The 23,438-nt window shown below is 38.3% G+C and overlaps 3 protein-coding genes across 12 annotated transcripts in view; 2 read left to right on the plus strand and 1 right to left on the minus strand.

Annotated features, from left to right (window-relative positions):
* The window catches only part of LOC146452134 (uncharacterized), a 20,877-nt gene extending 8,911 nt beyond the window's left edge, over nt 1-11,966 (plus strand). The window contains exons 3-7 of one of the 5 annotated variants that reach the window (XR_014859824.1): nt 24-100; nt 2,353-2,636; nt 3,984-4,098; nt 4,293-4,377; nt 11,795-11,835. Coding sequence is in view for 3 of the 5 variants with exons in the window: in XM_085098186.1 (XP_084954312.1) it covers nt 24-100; nt 2,353-2,636; nt 3,984-4,098; nt 4,303-4,339 (513 nt within the window). In the remaining 2 variants the exon portion in view is untranslated. Of the gene's footprint in view, nt 1-23; nt 101-2,352; nt 2,637-3,848; nt 4,099-4,292; nt 4,378-11,794 lie in introns of those variants that run through there. The other 4 variants (XM_085098186.1, XR_014859825.1, XM_085098187.1 and 1 more) reach the window with 4 other exon arrangements.
* LOC146452135 (uncharacterized) lies at nt 7,412-11,010 on the minus strand. The gene is made up of 10 exons (XM_085098176.1): nt 10,595-11,010; nt 9,974-10,101; nt 9,610-9,722; nt 9,308-9,381; nt 9,057-9,166; nt 8,859-8,954; nt 8,319-8,416; nt 8,062-8,214; nt 7,749-7,868; nt 7,412-7,563 (listed from the first exon to the last, which is right to left on the minus strand). The coding sequence occupies exons 1-10, from the start codon at nt 11,008-11,010 to the stop codon at nt 7,414-7,416; spliced, it is 1,458 nt and encodes a 485-aa protein (XP_084954302.1). The 3' UTR covers nt 7,412-7,413.
* Nucleotides 11,831-17,895, plus strand: LOC146452136 (uncharacterized). Of its 6 annotated transcripts, XR_014859827.1 has the most exons (7): nt 11,831-12,008; nt 12,209-12,301; nt 12,581-12,797; nt 13,717-13,761; nt 13,897-14,082; nt 14,481-14,567; nt 14,901-14,936. XR_014859827.1 is itself a non-coding variant. In XM_085098190.1 (6 exons), exons 1-6 carry the CDS (start codon nt 11,964-11,966, stop codon nt 14,930-14,932), a joined length of 519 nt encoding a protein of 172 aa, XP_084954316.1. In that variant the 5' UTR covers nt 11,831-11,963; the 3' UTR covers nt 14,933-17,895. The 6 variants fall into 6 exon arrangements, 3 of the variants coding, with proteins under 3 accessions (XP_084954316.1, XP_084954317.1, XP_084954315.1); XR_014859826.1 differs by having other exon boundaries at nt 13,897-14,567; nt 14,901-17,895; XM_085098190.1 differs by lacking the exon at nt 13,897-14,082 and having other exon boundaries at nt 14,901-17,895.
* Nucleotides 17,896-23,438: the final 5,543 nt, after the last annotated feature.

A 23,438-nucleotide genomic window follows, 5' to 3' on the forward strand; every position in this document is an offset into this window, starting at 1 on the left:
ATTCGTTTGTTGTGTGTGTGCAGGCTTGCAAGGAGCATTTGTCTGGGAGATTTGGTGAAGCATGTCTAACTTGCTTACAATCAAAGGCTAACATTGGCAAGTAAGTCTGCTTAGCTTGTCGCAATAACTATCATCTTATACACTTAAAGGCGATTTGTGTTATTATTTAATGTTTCTTATTTCAACCGTTAGCTATAATTAACACCATAACAGTCATGTTGCATTCCAAGATAACTACAGGTCGATAAACTTTTAAAAGATTGAGAGGGATTTTAAACACAAATAAAAATAGTACGAAACAAATTCAAGCTACAGTCGAACCTGTATATAATGGCCACCCTCGGGACTTGAGTAACTGGCCGCTTCATACAGGATCACTAAAAATACTCGCTGGGTGTGGTCTAATGTCAATTTAAATGGCGTATCATACAAAAACACTTCATGCAAGGAAACAATAGGACAATCAACACTCTTTCAAGTGATCAATACTTTAAAGTTCAGTGCCAACTTGTAACTTAACAGTATAATATACGTAACATAATGTTACGTATATTATACTGTAAAGTTACAAGTAGTAAAAGTAGTTGTGTAAAAGTACTATACAATAAATTGTCCTCTACTCTCCTACGGTATACAGTGCTCTATTTCTATGACTTACAGTTCACAACAAAATATCCCATTCCGTCATTTCATAGTTGTTACGCTCAATGTTCAATGTCACATGGCTGAAGAACAAATTAATTAAAGAGGAATTTCTTGCTAAAGAGTGAAGCATATTCATAAAAAAAACTTTTTTTTAGCGTCCGTAATTTGGTACTGTACTTCAGCACATTGCGGACATCTGAGAAGCGTTAACTATATTAAACGGCCGAGTATCAGCTTACAGTAGCTTTGTACATGTTATTTCTTTATAGTGATACTGGATCGCATTTTAAACACAATAAAATACCGCATAAAATAACATATGGCTTAGTTTCCTTCCAAGGGTGGCCGCTTAATACAGGTAAAAATAACAAAGAAAGACAAACATAGGACTGCTACAGGGTGGCCGCGGCCGCTTAATAGAGGTGGCTGCCTAATACAGGTAACAAATACAGCGTTTGTATGAGCAAGCAATCGGGACTTTGAAAACTGGCCGCTTAAAGTGCTACTATGACGAAATTCGTGTCTTTCTAATCTGAGCCATTTTAAAACACAAACAACTAGTCTGTACGTGAAGAAGAATGCTGTTTACTATTTTCAAATATCTCTTTTTGTTCCCGATATATTTAAGTTTTTAAAATATGCAAATTAGCCGAGTGATAACGTCACAAACTCAACAGAATTTTGGTCAAATATTATGAGAAAAGATATCTCAGCCAATTTGTATCAGAAATGCTTGATTCTTTGCAGTGACATTGTTCTAGGTAGGCCTCATAATGTGAGCTTATCAGTTTTGTTACCATGGCAACATACTGGGTTCCAGTCCTCCCTAATACTTAAGGCCTTGCTGGCCATCTTTGGCATTCTATTTTGATATTTGCCAATGGTGCCTCATCTGCATGATCTTGCAAGCGTATTAATATGTTAGGTCGCTTTCGTGGCCTTGTAAAATGTTGTTCAAGCTGAAAATCACTAAAATATTGAAATCAGGTTGGAGGGGACTGGAAAAGAGTGAGTTGCCATGGGAACCGAATTTTTATAGCCGTAGGTGTATTGCATTTAGGACTATTAGCCTGCCAGGTTTCAATGGTCTCTGTTGTAAATTGACTGAGATAGCTCTATTTATAATATTTGACCAAAATTCGGTTGAGTTTGGGACGTCGTCAGTCATCTAATTTACATATTTTACACATTTTTCAAACGTGAATATCTCTGGAACCAATGCAGATATTAAGAAACAGTAAACGGCGTTGTTAATCGTTTCTAGAATTCTATGTAATATATCTTGAAATTCAAGAGGTAAAAATTTGATCATAGTAGCACTTTAATAGAGGGTGGCCGCTTAATACAGGGCCGTTATATACGGGTTCGACTATATTTTCTAATGTCTTCATCAGATATAAAAGAGCATATGTCTTTAGACCTGATGAATTTGAATACCATAAACTGCCGCCTGTAAGCCCTGGGCTTATACAACTTCGCAAGGGGTTCTAGGGCTAATAATTTAATGGAGGGGCTAAAAAAGGTATATGGTATATTATTAGTTAAATGTTCTCAGATGAAATTTGTAAAAATGGCTACACACTGTGTTAAACATGCAAAATGTTGTGGAAGGACAAAAAATATGAAGGAATTATTATATTATTAATTAATTAATTAATTAATTAATTAATTAATTAATTAATTAATTAGATAATGGAATATTTCTAGGTGGACGGGATTGAGAGATGATCTCGAGTTCTTACTTGATGAAGAGTTGTGTCACATACATGTACAGCTCTGCTCACTTTATCAAGTAATGAGAAACACGGAACAGCTACTAGGTTCTCTAGGGCTGTTTTCTCATCACATTGGAACTTTGAAGACATGTAATGAAGCTGTTGCAGATTATGGCCCTGAAAACACCAGATGCTGTGACCGTATACAAGTTAAGTTGCGTACTGGTCAACAGACAGCAGTTACCAAAAGCAACATCCATGTGAGCTCCATGTCAGGTGAGTGTTTTATTTCTTTGCATGACTGGTGGCTTGCATATAATAACATAGTCCTCATCTATGTCAAAACAAGTTGCCAGTGATATCACATGTAATATATCAAACACAAGGAAGAGTGTTTCATCAGATATCCAAACAACGAGAAGTAGGTCGAGAAAACGAGGCGCAGCCGAGTTTTTTAAACAACTTCAAGGCTTTTGGATATCTGATGAAACACACTTTCGAGTGTTTGATATGGCTTCTCAAATGATCAATAATTCTTGGAGAAATTCAAGGCTAAAGCTGGGAAAATTTTATGGTAATTAGGATCACATATCCAAACCACGGTCACGGTAGTGATTTTCTTAGTTTTCTCTTGATGATTTATTAATGAGTTTGAGAATTATATTTCAACAATACACTCGATTGCAAAAACGTTGACACCTAAAAAGCATAAAACGTGAACGATGATACCCAAAGGATTTGTGGGTAGTGTTTAAACAATAACCTCATTTCCATAATCAATAATTTACCATTCTCATTCTTTACAATAAAAAATACAGTGCTGACTTAATTCTTCCGAATAATTTTCTACAAAATATTGCTTAAGATCATTGACTGATTTAAACTTAGGCAAATCGCGAATTGTATATCACTCAAAGTGGCCCTTGCTGGCCAACTTGGACAGTTTCCATCATTCATCACGTGTAATTAATTTTGGTCATCAACTGTCGCACGAGAATAGAATATTATGCAAATAGATGTAGTAAATGCACTTATACCCATAAAGCCATTGGGTCTCATCGTTCACGGTTTATGCTTTTTAGGTGTCAACATTTTTGCAATCGAGTGTATATCAAATAAATCTTGTGAGATGCATAAGACCCTAGGGTATTTTCCTGACGAAATAGCTGGGGAAGACTATAAATTTTCAGTATATTAAAGGACCATTTCCACCCTTAATTGATTCAATGCAGTTGTTTGTTTTTGTTTTGAAATCGCATTATTGTTAAATGGGGCAACCCAATTGGTGACCTCTAGTTTTTAATCGAGCCTTTCTAAAAAAAAACATGTTAGTAGTCTGGAAATCAAGCTGTATTCTTGTGAAATTGCCCTGAAGGTCTCATTGAGTTTACTAAAAATCTACAATTTTTAGCTTATTTCTTCATAAAAGCAGATAAATACATTGACATTTTTTCATTACATTTGCCTAAACAAACCCTTACTGTTCAGTCAGATAATGCAGAGGAAAATAAAAACTGTGGAGAAGATGTGATGTTTTGTTGACAAACTATTCAAGTGTGATATATATGCACTCATCTTTTGAAACTACAATGCTGAAAGAGCAGTTTTGGCAAACTCTGACAGAATTGTTCAAGATTCATTGCCTCTGGAAAACGTCCAGCACTATTATGCAGAGATTCCTGACAGTTGCAGAAATGTTGTCCTTGGTTATGTCACCCATCATGAGTCCACGAAATTGGTGAGAGTTGCTGTTTCTTCGTTTTGTTGCTTGATCAAATGCATTATCACTGCCACACCCTTGTTATCAGTTTCCATTAAGTGTAGAGAATATGTATATATGGAAGTTAACTTTTCTACAATCCAATGATTGTGTCTGGTTTTAAATTGCATATTTAAGATTGAACCTCCTATTCTTTTTACTAATTTTTGCAGTATTTGAAAGCAATTTTAGACGAGGGGGTCTTTTCAAGAGACTTTAGTACAATGCAGGAAAATGTTAAGTTGGAGGATGCTACCGGCAAGATGGCAGTCAAAAGTAAACCTTTTGTTTGGGGTGGAATGAAAAAAGAAATTTCAAAGTTGCTTTAAGATGTAATTGATTATCCTCCAGTCCTGTGAGAGTGATAAAGTACTTTCAATAAACTATCAAGCAAACCAGTACCTCAGCAGGGGGGGGGGGGGGGGGGGTTGGGGAGGTGGTGTAATTAAAGGACATGAGGTTTAAACGCGGGGGGTGCCTATAAAAGGTGTTCTTCCTAAGGAAGATTTTGATTAGTTGACTATTAACCCGCAAACATGGCGGACGACATTTTGAATTCTCCCGCGTGTCGCGAAAACAAATTGGGATTACTCGATATATTGCACTTTGCCATTGGTCAAAATAAAGAATACGTATATAAAAGCTGTTTTTATTGGTCATTGATTGACTATTGCACAACTAGGTTTTCGTGCACCCGCGAAGAAGAACCTTTCGATCCTCGTTCAACGCGTTCCATAACAGTGTCCATAAACGTGTTTATATTTCGAATAGATATTCCACGATTATCTTCCCTCGACTAGAAATGATTCGTTTTCAAGTAAGTATACTTCGTGTATATCGTTTCTCAAACTCTTCCGTCGCTGTACATGAAATGGTGGAACTAATGTAATGTCAGGTTACCATCGAAGTGCCCGAAAGCGAAGCGAGGCGAGTAGAAGCAGTTATTTCGGCGCGACTTCCACAAGACTGGAGTTACGTGGGCCATAGACGCGTCAGCAGTCGTTCGAATTCTGCAGGTGAGCCTTCGGAAGAAAATAATAATTATTTCATTATAAATGGAAATTTATAGCAACTTTTATTTGCTGTACAGTATGCTGTAAATACTCACTGACTGTTTTGTTGTGGAAGACAATCGTCATTTGTTATGGATATTATTCTGCTTCATTGCTTATTTTGAAGTGTAATTTTCGCCTATTTACAGTGCAACATTTATTACACAAATATCATATAAGCTTACCTCAGTGTTTTATGCAAACGTTGATGAGGAAATTAAATTATTGTGTACGTGCGGTTGGGAATCCTTCTGCGATAGAGGGCCAGACTGCTGACATCTTGAATTTGCGAACGGGACTTTGAGCGTGATGCTCAACGAGTTTGCCTACAAATCCTAAAGGTCTCTGAAGAGTCTCTTAGCCGAGACAAAACGCCTCGTCAGACTAGCCACGAGCAATTCACAAGTATTCAACCATAAGTAAGCTTAATATATACTATATACATTGGGAAATGAAAGAAATCCCAGAATATTAATTATATATATCTCAGTTTTTGTACAGAAATACAGTATAGCATTTCTTTATCTTCGTACAATTGAAACATTATAAATATAATTATGATGTGTGTTCTTGTGCAATCTGTAGGCAACTTGTAATAGTTCTGTGTTAGGTTTATTGACAATAATTTGTTCCCAGCTAGCATTTTTGTAGTATGCACTTTCAGTCCTTTCTCCAATACGTTCCAAATGTGGCAAGCAATATTGATATTATGAATATACAACTTTGTGCTTTCTAAACATGGTTTTGATAGTTATTTCTAATTGTCTTGCATTTTAGGAGCTGCACCAAGGCAAACAGCATCTGTGCCTTCATCTGCCCAGCCTGTCGGAGAAGCATCCCTAGCTGCCCCTGTTGCGACACCTCACGACCAGGGGCAGCAAGGGGATGCTTGGGCTGACAGTGTCCTGGGTGGACTTGAGGCATATCCACCCTGTCCCCATTGTTTGATGGGGCCTTGTATTACTATAAGTGAAGTCACAAAAATTCAAGGTTCCTGCGCTCCAGACTATACAAACCATTCCAAGCGCCACAAAAACGATTTTGGAGAAGCCTAAAGGATAGGGGGTTGTGGCAGCATGAACTATACATTCACCGGAAGACCTCAGCTGGCCTCAGTGAGGTCGAGCTACGGGAGCTCATGCCTCAGTGTGTCCTTGATGACACGAGGAAGCGTTACCCCAACCCAGCTGGTGTGCCATATATGGGGCACAAACGTTCATAAGTCTGTTAAATATTTGGTAATTGTGATATAAGCTTCTAGCTCTACACAACTGGTATGGAGCAGTTTTTACTCTTTCTTTCAGGGTGGTAGCTTATGATAGCTTCAATTCTATTCTTAAATTGTATGATATCCCAGGGCACAGTATATCAAAGCATATTATATTCACCTAATTTATTTTTTTTAAGACTAGTTTATGTAAATGCAATAATAAATGCAATCTTCCTTATTATTTATCCCATTGTAATCTTATGCTGATAAATGTGTCACGTGGTGGTGCTTGAAATGGTCTGTATTTCTATCAGTTTGAGTACTGAAACTAGGTGCCTGACTTATCAATACGGCAAAGAAAATATAGCTACATTTCATTATTTTCATGCATTCCGTCCTGGAACTGGTGTTTTATGTAATAGTTTTTGTGTCTGGTTTCAAAACAACAAAGAAATATTGACATTAGAAAGAGGGCCACAAAACTATCTGGAGCATTCATTATTCATGTTTTTTAGCACAGATATAGCTGTCAGTTGAGACAGAGTGACTGCATCGTTCCCTTTCATTGGCATGCAAATAAATTCACTCTGTATGACTAATTATAAAAATCCCAGGGAAACTCCAGATTTCAGGTGACGGGAATGATCAAAGGTTTTAATGGGGTTTGAAATTTTTGCTTCCAGGATATTTTTGGGTAGGAAAGTTTGACTAGTATTCTTTTGTGCGGCTTGATTTAAGTAGGGATTTTTCCTGTATTTAAAGCAATGTGAAGATTTGTGGTAGTGCCTGGATATTTCAGCTGCGTAGTTCTGTCCTTTCTGGTAATTTTTAAGGTTTGGAAATTCGGCATGGAATTTTTTTAGGGTTAACTTTGGTCGAGGGATTTCTTTAGGTTTTGTTGGAAGCCCTAGGCACCTTTTTAGGTTTAGATTTTTTGTCCTCATTCAATCAACCCTGTCACTTGAAATCAGGAGTGCACCCCCCCCCCCCCCCCCTTTGGTTATTCGCTTCATTCCATATTTTTCTATGCCCTCAGTAGTTTGCCTGGAAGAAGCGAACCCAGATAACTTCTCGGAATTTGAAAGTCTTTGGCAAAAGATTCTTGTGGCCTGTTCTTCGGTTTGGACGACGTACATCCTGGATGAGGCTGACAGAAGTCATCTTGCGGTTGACATTTTCATTCTGCAATGACATAACATTCTCATATTGTTTAGGTAATGCTTATCCGACTGGGCTGTATTGGGTAGAATGTGGAGCATAGTCATGAGGGTGGCTGGGCAAACAGGACACCTTGAGCCTTGATCATAGCCTTCAAAATAGGCCTGCCAAAACAAGGTGATACCAGTTTTGCTCTAATTCATACTTACCCAGTCAAGTACTGCCAAATGAATACGCATGTTGAACGTTCGGTCAGCAAAGTGAATCCTCTTTGGGCAATAAATGAGAATAACATTGTTGAAGGATTCCACCCAGTAGGTGTCGCGACACTGGAAATTGAAAAATATAGACTGAGTCGTTGAGCTGGTATAGCATTAATTGGCTTTAATTTGGTTTGATATAAAGATGGTTGTCAACGGTGAAATTACATATCAAATTTTTTTTTTAAACTCATTTAATTGCATATACTAGTCAAATCTTACCAGCCAACCTAGTTTATGAAGTGACAAATACTTAGCTTACCAGATAGTAGTCCTCAGCAAGCTTGTACACCTTGGAGTCCAAAATGAATTTCCTCAGAGCAGATATTGCGCCTGGGTTATTGAGTCTAACTTTGCTGCAGTGGTATCCAGGTTTCTTACATTTTGATTCACTGTCACAGCTGTTGTGATTGCCCTATAATAAAGAAAGCTCATCACTAGAACAGGTCTAAAATGCAACGTTTATACTTCCAACAGAAAGCAACCGTTCAAAGCATCTTTTATGCAGCCTTTCTATACCTGATAATGATCAATTATTGTTAATAGTCTCCTCCTCAAATCATCTGGACTGGTGCAGTTTTTCATTGAATAGTAAAAGTGTCGTTTCACACTGGCCTCTGTAACAAATTGAAATCACATAGTTTTTAAGAAAATTTCAGTTTTTAAAACTTTACCAGCAACATTCGATGGCTGTAGAGTATTGTACGTCTGTTATTACAGAAGTGGCATTTTGAAACTATGGAAACTAAATGCTTTGAGAAAGACATACGCTTGTCTGACAGTTCTGTAAACCACTTTTGGCCCTCCCATTTCTGTGCCCCGCTGCTAATTTCCTTCATAGCTTTTGCCACTCCTTTTGTTCCTGGAAATAAACAGAAAGTAGGTTAATGCAAAGTGCATGCTCAAGTAATGTCATTTACTTGTGGACTACTGCTGTGCAGATTGCATAAACATGAAAAAATGACAATATTTATGTTATTTATTACATAATAATGTTAGATCAATAACTGATATTAATATTGATGATAACATTAATAGTGGTATAAAGTGCCTTTTTACCATGCCAAGTGTCAAAGGAATTCTGGATGTTTTGTTGCAAGAGCCAGTTCTTTATTTTAGGTACAAAGTCATGGGCAACCTCAACTACAGCAAGCCCTAAAAGAGAAATATTTGGCACAGTGGATGTTACAAAAATAATGGTATGCAGCATAGAATTCCACTAGTTATAACATTTGCATGTAGGATACCCCTCAGTACCTTTTGCTTGAACAGCAGGGATAATTTTCTGCATGGCTTCAAACTCATGTGTTTGGGGACTGCGAAATTCTGCCTTTGTGACAGTCTGAACAGCTACCACATGCTGAGTTCTGTTTAAAAGAGAATCAATCTGTATGAGGTATATCCAACTCCTCCAGTTACTCTTGAAGTAGAAATGCTTAAAGGTGGTTTAAATGCTACTATGCCATATCTCATGGGCACGAATGTATGATTGTATAGTGTATACTTACTCATAAGAAATCATTGCTACTGTTGAATGATAGGCATTGGCTGTCGAGTCATGTCGGCAATCAGTTATGACGGTCTGTTAAAAAAAAAGATAAAGAAATAGATTGAATAGTATATCTAGTATTATCAAAGTGTGTGGTATCTGTGAGTGACAAGAATAACTAACTGAGGTAATTAATTCTTGTATTTTTTTTTTTTTTTATAATTGAAGGCTGGTTTGTTTTTGTTGCTATTGTTGTTGTTGATGTCTTTTTTTGTAACTGGGAGGGCCATTCAATCCTGTAATTCAGTCATTGGATCTTACCGCTCCTTGTCTTCCCACATATGAGGTGGAGTCCTTTACATCACCAATGCTGTCTGTCATGGATGCCTCTGCAGACATATTCACTGCCTCCATGTAGCCCATGGTGCCATACACTATGAAAGATGATTTGTCATATCAATTATTGTTATCTTTGGAAATGGACAGGCTTTACAAACAATTAAACATTATTCTAAAAGCAACGATAAACACCCACTCCCACACATATATACACACACAGTCACAACATTAGCACAGATTTTATATACACCTGATGGGGAATGGACTTTGTATCCAAAAATGTTCAACAATATTTACTTAGCCTTCGGAGAATACTAGCCAGTAGATGCAATAGCTATAACCTTACCAGAATCAATATACTTGTCCCCAACACTGCCCAGTTTTGCAGCCTCTGCAAATCCCTGGTACTGGCTCTCCAGCATCCCTGCACTTGTAAACCCATGTATTATTCTAAAAATATGGATTGTATTATTTTATTATGATGACTTCTGGTCACAATGAGATGAACTTTGTACCGAAATACTACTGTTAGAGGTTTCAAAGTGTTACAAGTTACCAAGCACAGTGGCACGTCAGCTCACCCACATTTATCAATCTGATTATGACCAGTAGCATGATCTTATATTTGGTACCAGTTGTCAACCACCTTTTCTGTTTTTGTTGTTCTGTTTCTGCTTTATTGATATCAAGACTGTTTCAAATGATCATCATCTCTGTACTAAAAACTGAGTTATTGTATTGAATCACAACCCATATCTAGATACATAATTTATTTAGCAGTTTCTGACTGTATTGGATATATAATTTTACAGTGCATATTGTAATGGAATATGTTCTTGTTAGGCCTGCAGGTGTTTCACTAAATAACAGCTACTTCACAAACGGAATATAAGTTATAAAAAAAACAATGATAGATATGTCTGTATTTCCGCTGTTCAGATCAACGAATGGTATGAAAATCTCTTACCTGCAGTTTGCAGTGTACTTGTTACCAAGAATTGACGAACTTGCCCACTTTATTTTGTGCCCATTCTTGCAAAAATATTCCAAACGGAGGACATGACCATCCATATTTTTCACACTGTTGTCCCCATCGAAAAAGAATGGAGAGCCACATGGACAGCCTCGGGCAGTCTCCTGAAGAAGGACAACTAAACTGTCCTGTCCACAAACGAAAAAACTCTCATTTACGTCCGCAGGAGACAAAAGCTGTCTACAGGAGGGAGCTTCTTCACAGACTATCGAAGTTTCTTTGGCTTCTTCAGAAACCGAGTGCTGTGTTGGATTCAGTTGTGCAGATCCGTGTGGATTTCCCTCGAACTCGTCGAGTAATCGCATTAGGAAGTCGGCATTTTTGTGATCAGGTCGAAGGTTGTCCGCCATGCTGCGAAGCCTCACGAACCTGTCTTGGATTTCTTTCATCAATTCTTTTTCGCAAAAATCGAACCGAAAATTCAGGCTGAATTGGGGCTTGCGTGGCTTTTCTTTCCTGCGTTCATTATACAGCCGTTGCTGCTCGATTTTCGATTTCTTTGCGCAAGGTTCGCCGAGACCCAACATGTTTTCGTAGAGTTTGTTTACCTTCAAAGCCCTCCAAATTATTCGAACTTTGCGCCATCTATATAGCCAATCCAATGGTTTCTTTTATTTCTTTGTTTCATACTAACCAATCATAAGTAGTGTAAGAACTAGCTAGGCTTGAAAGTGAGTAAAAAACCTGGGGAAGAGCAGAGACGATCGCAACGATTTCGCGCTCGCTCCGCCAAATTTCATTCAAGCGTTCAGGTAAAATACGACCTTTCTTGAGCATATTGATGAACAATATGGCAAGAAATTACGATCCTTTTCAAGTTTATTTTCTGTTTCTGAGGGTTATGTTTGTATTTTACAACAACAGAAAAATTTAGTTCTTCCCCCTTCAACCACCGAACGGCCGCCATGTTTGAACTTTTATATAAAATTAATTGGACCGGGGGGGACCCTATTTATAGGGAACCCCCGCGTTTAAAGGGCAACTGACTTTTTCCCCTGTCTAAAAGGTGGCTACTCCGCATATCAATATAAAAATAAGCATCACCTAAAAATGTCACAGGCGTTTTCTGTCAAAGATTTCCACAAAAAACCTGCATCCCATTTAATGCTATTGTTTTATTTATTTATTTTTCAGTCCTCAAGAGGTTTCTGGAGGATTGTTATAGCAGAGAAGAGAATATTCAATCTGAGATTGAGCGAAACTTTTTGGAAATTGAACAGCGTACCTCATCCTCAAAACTTCAAAAAAAGAAGAAGAAACTCAATTCCTCACAGAAAAAAAAGACAGACTGGAGCATGATGCAATGGTAACCCTGGCAGCACAGTTACAGGTGGATCATTTTCGACAGGTTAGTCAATCTGTACGAGATTTTGATAAAGGCATAAACAAATCCACAAGACTGGCACTATTACACGTCTTTATACCTTAGCTTTTAAAAGGGAATTGGCTGCTAAGGAATAAATGAACAAGTAGAAGAGCACACGATATTGTCACTTCATATTAATGTTCTAAGTTTCCTGTTGTCTTCTTTTTTGGCATCACATAAAGGTTTTTCAGGATTGGAAAGACATCAGTCATGTTATTCGTTCAAAAGTTTTTGAGGAAAATGAACAGGAGCAAATCGAAATCCATGATGTCAAGGTCTGTATAATATATCTAGAGTAGAACTATCTTGTTTTAATGATGAAAATGTGTTTTTTTCGATTTTCCTACTTATTCAAGAAGAGGACAATTGAGGAGGTCTGCACACAATTATTGCAAGGTAAAAATTGTTTTCAAAATGCCATGAAGATATGAAATCTCTCAATCAGTCATCGTGGTGAATCTCAATGAAATAATTATCTTATTTTAGCATGAAGTTTGCATTTCTGGAATTTCAGAATACATATCATAATTAAAATTTCACCTTTCCTGTTGTAGTGCAAACTGTGGGGTTTTCTCCTGCGCCATCTTTTTGGGGTGACACTTGGTATGGGAGACTATGTACACTTGACACTGGACCATAGTGCAATGTTGTTCAGACAACATGGCTCCTTCCGTAATTACTCAAACCAAGGATTTGATGCATCCCAAAAGGAGCAAAGGATGCTTTACTCTCGTGCTACCAGCCATGACTCTTCTTCAGAAGGCCAATCTAGTGAGTTCCCTTACTGTCTCATAATTATATTCTCTTAGATTTCAACATATTATGTGTTTATCTCTTTAAAAGCCTTCCCTCCCCCCCCCCCCCCCACAAAAAAAAACAAACAAACAAAGAAACAAACACACAAAGAAATCACAGTAGGTTAGCAGAGTTTTCAATAAGTTATTAAAGCAGACGGCAAAAACTCCAAAGTAGGCAGCTAATGGAAATTCAATTTTACTCTAATTTTATTAATTTGGGAGAAAGTCGGCGGCGAATTTAGGTCAATTTGCTTGATATAGATGGCGAATTTCGCCGCTCAGTTGCCTGCTCTTATAGAAACCCCTGGGTCAGCACAATTTGTGATGCTCTTCATGTGGAGGTTAAACAATACATGTGATAGTTTTGTGAAGAAACTTATTTGTTGGAAAATACTTATGCAAAACCTTATACTGGAACTTTTGGCGACCTGGACTTGATTAAGCTACCCTAAAAGGTAATCAGTAAATCTCTTTCCAGTCAAGTGAAATATGATATAGATGACTCTTCATGCCTTTACTGTGATCTTGGTGTGCACTCAACTTTTGAGTGGATTTGTAAAGTTTTCAAGAATAGGGAGCTTAAGCATTGATGACGAATAACAGGACCACGACGGCCGGAAGTAAATTCCTGATGCTTTGAATGAACTGCGCATGTCAGTCTCAGTCAAGCCGTCGTCGTGCGAACGTCGACGACTGAATTTTGACTGAGTTGACGTTCTCTCGAAAAAGAAAGTAATTTAACCTGTTTAAACTCGCGAAAACTCGGTGTATACTCTGCCTTTATTTTGTATGGATTATTTGATTCGTTATTGGTTGATAAAGCCTGTTTTTATCGGGTTTTGTTATTTATAACTTATTCTGTGAACGCGTCAGTTACGAGTGTATTTTTCCAGGAAATCCAACATGGCTTCTTCGCATTAAGACACTTCGAAGAAAGGGTAAGTATCAGGGCTTTGCAGATGTCATTCTTCGGTAGTTTGCCACTAACTTACATCAGCTATTAGTGAAAGAAATTGCTGCTTAAGATTGCTAAAAATTTGGCCCTAAAGTTCTATTTTTCTATTATCGAACAGGAACAAATATTTTCAGTGGTCAACGGAGCACCATGTCATCATGTGTCGTGAAGTTCTTGTCTCGGAACCGTTTAATTTCAAACCGAGGAACTCGGAAAGGGGAAAGGTTTGGGAAGCTATTGCCCAGCGGCTGAATGCCATTGACCAGCTAAAGTTCAGAGTCTCTGCCAGAGCTGTCCGTGACAGGTACTCTCTCTTGACTGCAAAACAAGCCAAAAAATTACGGGACGAGGAGAAAGCGTCAGGAGTTCATGTGGAAATTTCAGAAATGGATAGTTTGCTCGAAGCTACAGTAATATGAATTCAATCATCAATCGCACCATCATTTTGCATCAGGAGAAGAAGAGTACGCATATCTCTAAACGACATATTAGAACGAGAGGTTTAAGGCCGTCGTCGTTTGCATTTTGGGGCTTTTGCTTAAGTTTTTATTTTTCCCGCCGAGAATGAAACCCGCTACCCAGTCTTTTACAGCCATGGTGTCATACTTCCATCATCGTCGTCTCATTCGTCGTCGATGCTTAAGCTTCCTATTTGTACACACAGAGCTCATGTATACATGCAATTTGCTTATGTTTTTGCAGTCAACCAAATTCTCACTCATTGGTATGCAGAGACACTGCTTTGGATCAGATACCAGTTTGTTGAAGCTCAACAGTGTAAAGTAAATGGTAAGAAAAACACTTAGCATACACCTATAGGCCTCAAAGGCTCATACTACTTCATTATGAGTGCAAAAGCCACAACTAACAACAACATAGTAAAAAGTAACAACAATCATCATCCATGTGTAGTAAACTGATATTGTAAGCTTTGAACTTCTACAACTGCCCAAGGCATGACTGGTTGAATCACCCAACCCTTCCTTGAGGTATCAAAAGACCCATCTGTGTCATTTATTAATAAACTCTTAACAAGATGATTTTTGCATTTGATATTTAAGAGCATCTTTATTAATTGTAAATTTGACCTTCTTTCTATGGACTTTTGTTTGTCTTTTTAAGGAAAACGATTTGCATTTCGAAGTTGTGGATGATCAAGAGATAAAAAAGTCAGTTGGTCTCACGAGGATGAGGTTTGGATTGACATGATTGTTGGTCTTTTCACAAAGCTCTTTGGGGGTGACTTCCTCAATTACATTTACACATCAGACCATGGGACAATAATTGCAGAACGTTCAGATCCACGGAAGAGTTTTACTTATGACCATGGCAAGTGGGAGGCTTCTTACAAGGCAATGTGCCAAGAGAAATCTACGAAGCTATTGAGTTCAGCAGCTTTGCTAAAGCAACTTGCAGATGGAACTAACCCCAAAGCCCAAGCAAAGCCAACTGCTTTGGATGGTATAACCCCATTAGATGTAGATGCTACTACAGTGGATCCAGGCTCCCCTCCAATGGCCTCAGACTGGACCAACAAGCCAGCACCAACAAAGCCTCAAGCTGCTTCTTCAGCCACTCAGAAGCAGCCCTCTGTTGCAAAGGTCCTCCCTGCAAAGCTCTTGTTGCCACCCCAACCAGTGCAGCCATTTGTTGCCAAGCTCCACTCTTTAAAGCTCATGTCGCCAACCCAACAGCTTTCAGGGAATGAAGTTTTAACGGCTATGAAACAGCAACAAGACAGGGCTGCTTGTCAGCTACATGTACAACATGGTATCCCTTTAAATAAATTGGTTTAATTCAACATCTCAGCAAGCTGTGTTCTTTCAAATAACCTATCTGCCTTTGTTGCTCACTTGGTTGAGGGTGAAATGCGTTTTGAAGGTGGCAGGCTCATCGACAAAGAAGATCATCTTGCTCTAAGGGGCTGTCGGCCAACATCGGCACAAAAGTACCTTACAAACTTTACTATCGAAGGATATCTTGAAGTGTTAGCGAAACAGGTACACTGGAAGGCAAGAAGGAGGAATATCTTGGATGGGAACGTTTTGAGAGGGTAGTAGAGAGAAAACCAGCTCAAGAAATTCGCAAGGCAAGGCACCCCCGATAAAGCAAGACATTGTTCTCGTGCCCTGCAACCCACGTGGCAGTCAGCACTGGTTCCTGCTTGTTGTTTTGCCTAAAGATCATGAAATACTGGTGCTTGATAGCTTGGCGGGAGGGTTTGTCAAGCCAACAGCTAAAAGAGCCATCAACAAGATGTGGAGGTTGCTTCCAGAGCTGGACAGCAACGTAGATGCCAGTCACTGGGATTTCTACTACAACACGCCTACAGGCCTTCCCCAGCAGCAAAACGACTATGATTGTGGAGTCTTTCTTTGTATGTATGCAAGGTGTTTAGTGCTGAGCCATCCAATGCCTGACAACATCCCAAATTTTAGACAAGTCATGGTTTTGGAACTCTACCAAAGAGAACTTCAAAGTTTTGGCATTTAACCAATACACTGTGGTATTAATTTGCCTGCGATTACATTGAACGATACACTGGGGCATTAATTTGCCTCTGTTAAATTTAAGGAATAGACTGGGGCATTAATTTGCTTTTGTTTTATTTAAGCGATTAACTGAGTCATTTATTTGCCTGTGTTTACATTAAGCAATACACTGGGGCATTAATTTGCCTGTGTTTAATTTAACCAATACACTGGGGCATTAATTTGCCTGTGTTTAATTTAACCAATACACTGGGGCATTAATTTGCCTGTGTTTAATTAAAGCGATACACTGGTCATTAATTTGCCTGTGTTTAGTTTAACCAATAGGTTGGGGCATTAATTTGCCTGTGTTTAATTTAACCAATAGGTTGGGGCATTAATTTGCTTGTGAAAGGAATACTGACTTTGGTAATACAGAGTATAATTTGCCTTGTTTTAATCAGTTCTTCTTAATTTCTTATAGATATGATATTAGTTTATATATTTTGATGGTAGTTTTAAGACAGCCGCAATTAAGTTGCATACAACAATTTTGCATGAAAAGCAATACTAATAATAGTTATACCTTAAAGTGCTACAGACTGTGATCAAATTTTCACCTCTTGAATTTTAAGGTTTATCACATAGAATACTAGGAAAGATTAAAAACACCGTTTACCGTTTCTAAATATCTGCACTGGTTTCGGAGATATTTAACTTTGAAAAATGTGTAAAATATGTAAATGAGAGGACTGATGATGTCACACTATCAACTCAATATAACGTCAAGTATATAAATAGAGCTATCTCAGTCAATTTACAGCAGAGACCATTGAAATCTGGTAGGCTAATAGTTCTGAAGGCAATACACCTACAGCTATAAAAAATTTGGTTCCCATGGCAACTCACTCTTTTCCAGTCCCCTCCAAGCTGATTTCAATATTTTAGTGATTTTCAGCTTGAAAAACATTTAACAAGGCCACGAACTCGACCTAACATATTTATACGTTGGCTGGATCATGCAGATGAGGTACCATTGGCAAATATCAAAACAGAACGCCAACGGTGGCCAGCAAAGCCTTAAGTATCAGGGAGGACTGGAACCTAGTATGTTGCCACGGTAACAAAACTGATGAGCTCATATTGTGGAGCGCACCTAGAACAATGTCACTGCAAAGACTCAAGCATTTCTGATACAAATTGGCTGAGATATCTTTTTTCATAATATTTGATTAAAGTTCGGTTGATATGACGTCATCACTTAGCTAATTTGCATATTTTAATAACTTGAATGTCTCTGGAACAAAAAGAGATATTTGAAAGTAGTAAACAGCACTCTTCTTCTCGTACAGACTACGTGTTTATGTTTTAAAATGGCTTAGATTTGAAAGACGCGATTTTCGTCATAGTAGCACTTTAACTTACAAACATGGATCATTTCTAGAGACAGAGCTATTACAAAGAAACTGTGAACTTTGCCTTTGGAATATGTAACCAATGTATAACATGTGCTTTAGACCTCTTTCATAATTGCGGACAATATGTGTTCAAAATCAAGAGGATCTTACTTTGAGGCCACTGAGTAGGTCTAAAAAACATTTACATGTATAGTATTACATAAAAATAAATCGGCCGACGTTAATATGCTTTGAAGTCCTGAATGTTTTTTCAAACAACTTGAGAGCTTGGATCAGTCTGCTACGTTAACTTTACGTAAAATTGCTTGCTGTTATGTGATCAATTTGGAAACATAACTTTTCCCACATAATAACGAAGGGTGAGTTTCCCTCGCTGCTGATTCGAGTACATATCCGGCCACCAAATTACCTCGAACTAACGTGTAGCCCTTTCTTCTCCTAAGCCCACTACCAAAGATGCTCGGCATGTCGGCTGTTGACTTGCATAATTGTTATTGCTTTTCCTTGCCTTTGCCTTTGCAAGGGCAATGGCTGAGGCTTCACTCAGCAATCCCATATCTGCCCCTTCTTGCTCTCCATTGAAAGACTTGTTGATGACTAAAGGTCTCAAACTGCTCTGAAAGACAGCATTAACCTCTTCCATCTCAAAGCACTTCCAGGAAATTTTTTCTCGCAGTCCTTTTCCATACTGGAGGTCTCCAGTGAGGGCGTTCGCCAACTTTGTTTACAAATGCACTGGTCAGATTGGTTAACATCAGTTTCAGGAAGTCTACAGGGCAGTTGAATCGTTCGACCTTCATCCACTTTCCTGCGTTCAATACACTAAAGAAAAAATGCAAAGCAAATTAAAAGCGGGGATAGCTATTTTTAGGATTTTTTTTAGGGCAATCTTTGACGTCTTGTGTTAAAGTTTTTTTGTCTTACCGTATAATCCTCCTTTTAAGCCCGAACCCTGGGATTATACAAGATTGTAGGGGACGTTTGGTCTGAAATGACCAGATGAGAAATAAATTAAGACCCAAGTACGTTTTTAAAAATTTCGTTCTTCATTTGCAATAAGTAATTAATACAATTAGTAAGCCGATTAGTAAGCGTTGGGTTGTCTTTTCGCGCTTCTGAAAAATCATAGAGGAAAGTCGCACGAGGGCTCATCAACCAGCTTTCATAACAGTAATTTATCTCTTTTTGGGTACTTCTTGCCCGATCAAGTTTGCGATTGTTGGACAAGACGTGAGAACGGTAAATTGAATGAAATTCAAAATCTTAGACACGGCTACCGTGTCATGTTGGTCATTTACGTTCCATTTTACTCGCTGGCGTGCCATTTCACCCGGTGCTGTGCTTGACACACTTTATTGTTCGATCCAACACGCACCTTTGTTTTTATCGTGCATTCTGACACACTGCTCAGATGCCGGCGTGTCATTTCACTCATTGCCTGTTGTTTATCGTGTCAATTTGGCATGCCCGTGAGTTCACATTTTCCCCTGTTTTCCCGCGGAGGATCACATTTTGGTTTTGTCCAAGTGAACGTAAATAACGAAATTGATAGGTCAAGCGTTGATTGTCGCTGTGCATTAGCAAACTTTCAGTGTTTACATTTGTTCTGGTGAATAGATCTTATCGCTCGCACCAGACCCCGAATGAAATTAATTTTCGAAGCTTTAGTTTTAGTTTCCTACTTTACCTTTCGCCTTTCACCCACAGAATGATATTGAATCTTGACTCTTTGAACGTTTTCTTTTTTATATTGCAGCCAGAGGAATGAGATGCCTTGCACGGCTGTATGTAAATTCAGTGTTTACGGCCTGACCTTATCGATTATGTTTGACACCGAAGGGGGATTTATCGAGAAGAGTCAAAAGAGCGTCTGCGAGGGAAGTCGAAGTCGAACTTTTGGAAAATTTCCGTCCTGAAAGGAAAGTTGCCCCTTAGTTTCGTTCCATGGAAGGAGTTAGCAGACAACACACATACTAGCTGTTTTCTTTTAAGAATACGTTATTCGTTGTGTTGATTTTACGCCCTTGTTTTTTGTCCCGTAATGGCGGATTATGATGAATACATGCACTATACGGCCAACATGTAGCGCACGCGCAGTAGAGCCCTCTTTACCATTTGACGCGTACGAAGAAATCCTATTTTATAACTTGGGCTCTCCGCCCAAGTAAAAAGATAATGAAATTTAGGTGTTGGAGGAACAGTGTTTTTTCCTATGAGAGCCAAGTTTTGTCCTTGCAACAAGAAAATGATTCTGTTAAGCTGGCAATGAAGATCATTATGCAAGAAAGAAGCGAGGGCGAATGCCACCAACAAAAGATATGTGATTGTTGGTGCCAAGTGGGCACACTTGGGAAGTGTGAATGACAAACATATCCAACGGCCGTTGGCTGCCTGCAACATAGAAACTCAGAACAGATTTGAGCCCCTTAGAAGTGAGGTACAATTCCAAGTGAGAAATGTGGACAACTATACTGCAAATAACGAAGATAGACGCCAACAACAGCAACAACAGCAACAGCAACAGCAACAACCACATGTTGATTCATCTGAAGCGAACCGGGCATTTGACTCAATTCCAACCAGTCATAACCGCTATCAGGCCTTACATGTTTCTTCTCCTTCGAGTCAAGTATCCTCTGAGAGGCCACTGCATCGGTCTGGAGCGCATGCAAATACCTCTCGAGTTAGTGTAAATAACTCCAAAAGCGGTGAAGTCGGAAAAACAAGACCCATAGTGCTAATTGGTGATTCAGTGATAAAACACATTGATCCAAAAAAGCTTTCGCCAAGACATGTACATAAATTCTCATATCACGGAAAAACCACTGCTGAAATAGCCGAAGCTGTTGACAACATTGCCGTTGCATCCGATCCTTCTCACGTCATAATCCATACTGTCACCAACAATCTTCCATCGGAGTCTGTCGATTCATGTGTCGCCGATATCAAGAGCCTTGTATTGAAGGTCAAGAGCAAGTTTCTTAACTCAAGCATTGGTCTCTTGGGTATAGTCTACAGAGAAGATATCAACGTCGATGCTAAACGCATCGAAGTTAATGAGAGGGTCAAGCTCATAGCAGAAAATGATAACATTACTTATATTGATAATTCAGTTATTGACGCCTCAGCATTAAATGGTAGTAGACTTCAACTGAATGCCAAAGGTTCGCCATTGCTGGCGGTGCAATTTATTAAGTTTTTAAGAACTGGTTCTGGCAAGTATAATCAGTCTATTAAGGGTTTTCAGTCCTCAGCTATCCAACAACTGGTAAAGCTTCTGATGGAACTGGGAAACCTTCCCTCTCCAGCTCGCAACAGGAGACGCCCACGCTAGCTTCTCAACCGAGTGACGTATCATCAGGTATTCCTAATCAAAACATTGATTCAGTTGAAAGTACTAATCTCTCTGATTTATTTCCTTCTGGACGTGGTTTTAAAATTGCCGGTTTAAACATTAATAGCCTTACAAAGCATATTGATGAACTAAGAATTCTCCTTGCCGATCGCTCCATTGATATTCTCTCAATTAATAAAACTAAACTTGACGACTCTATCAAAAGTTGTGAGGTCCAAATACCAGGCTATGAATTTATTCGACGTGATAGAAACAGACAAGGAGGAGGATGGGTTTTTATATAAAAACCTCGATTAATTTTGGAGTTCGCTCTGACTTGAATGTACCCAATCTTGAAAATTTATGTATAGAGATTCGGAAACCAAACTCCACGCCATTTCTGATAGCCACTTGGTACAGACCTCCTTGCTCCTCAATTGATTTATTTTTATATTACGAATCATTTCTTGAGAAATTAGATTCCCTCGGCCTAAAATATTATCTGCTAGGTGATTTAAACTGTAACCTGGCCTCTGCACAATATGATTTAAATACTCGACGCTTATGTGAAATTTCTGATTTATTTGGGCTTCAACAGCTTATAACTGAACCTACTCGCATAACTGAATCCTCTTCAACATTAATCGATTTAATTTATTCAAACTATACTGACAGGGTAGTCTGTTCCGGAGTCTCTCATATTGGTATCAGCGATCATAGCCTTATTTACGTTTATAAGAAATTATCTCTCGCTTGTCCTTTAAAAGGGAATTCGACCATTTCTTATAGAAATTTCCAACATTTTAATCGAGAGAGTTTTTTTAACGATATCGCTCAACAAGACTGGTCCTGTAATGTTTCTGAAGATCGAAATGTTTTGTGGACTGACTGGAAAACGATTTTTTTGGATATTGTTAATATTCATGCGCCACTCCGAACTAGACGTACTAGAACAAATAAAGCACCATGGATCAATTCAGAATCAAAGAAAGGCATACGTGATCGTGATGCTGCCAAAAGAAAAGCAATTACATCGAATGATCCACACGATTGGGAAAAGTACAAAAAGTTGCGAAATATAATAAACAATGACATCAAAACTTCTAAAGCATCTTATTATTCTAATGCATTTATTCAATCTAAGGGTAACCCTCGGAAAACGTGGCAAGGCTTTAATGAGCTTACATCCCGTCGTGTGGATAATACAACGGTGAAAGAACTGAAATTGAATGATACCATTATCTGTAATTCTAGTCAGCTTTCTAATGCTTTTAATGACCATTTTTCAACAATTGGGCCCAGACTTGCTAATGAAATACCGCCAACTGCTAATAATAATTCAAGTTATATCAATAATATAAATGTAAATAACAACAAATTCAGCTTCCCTTCCACTAACTGCAGTATTGTTTTCTCACATCTAAACAAATTATGTAGATCTAAAGCAACAGGTCTTGATAATATTTCTGCTAAAATTGTACGTGAATGTGCTGATCTTATTTCAGTTTCACTATGTGATCTCTTTAATAAATCTTAAGTCTCTGGCATACTTCCTGATGATTGGAAATGTGCTAGAGTTACTCCGTTGTTCAACGAAGGTGAGCCATCTGATCTGAATATTTATTAACCTATTTCAGTCATTTCCGTTATACTTAAAGTGTTTGAGAGGATTGTTTATGATCAGTTGTATAACTTTTTCACCAATGAAGAAATCATTTCTAATCATCAATCGGGTTTTCGCTCGTTACACCCAACTGTAACTGCCTTTCTGGAAGCTACGGATAATTGGGCCTTTAATATTGATCGTGGTAATGTTAATGCTGTGGAATTTCTCGATTTAAAAAAAGGCATTCGTCACCGTTGACCATGATATCCTTTTATCTAAAATGAACCTTTATGGATTACAAGGTACAGCTCTTGATTGGTTTAAGTCATATTTAACTAATCGTACACAGCGATGTCTCGTTAATGGTTCTCTTTCTAGAATCTGCTCATTTAAACGTGGGGTACCGCAAGGAACAATCCTTGGCCCCCTTTTGTTTCTTATTTATATTAATGACTCACCAAACTGCCTTACTTCGTGCCAGCCTAGGATGTATGCCGATGACACCCACATCACTTATGCTGGCGTTGATGTGAATTCAATACAGTTAGATCCGAATCACGATTTAGATAACCTAAACAAATGGCTTATTTCCAACTTACTTTGAACACTGCTAAACCTGAATTCATGCTAATTGGCTCCATACAAAAATTGAGTACTTTGTCGAGCCCACTTGAGCTCTCGATTAATAATGTTCCGATAGAACACGTTTCCTCTGTCAAATCGCTTGGAATATTTATTGATGAAAATCTAGGGTGGCAAACACACATTGATAAATTATCTAAAAAGGTCGCTTCCAGAATAGGAGCAATAAGAATAATTAGACCTTTTGTC

The sequence above is a fragment of the Pavona decussata genome, unplaced genomic scaffold (genome assembly GCF_977016875.1).
Source record: "Pavona decussata unplaced genomic scaffold, jaPavDecu1.1 SCAFFOLD_380, whole genome shotgun sequence".
Lineage (NCBI taxonomy): Eukaryota > Metazoa > Cnidaria > Anthozoa > Scleractinia > Agariciidae > Pavona > Pavona decussata.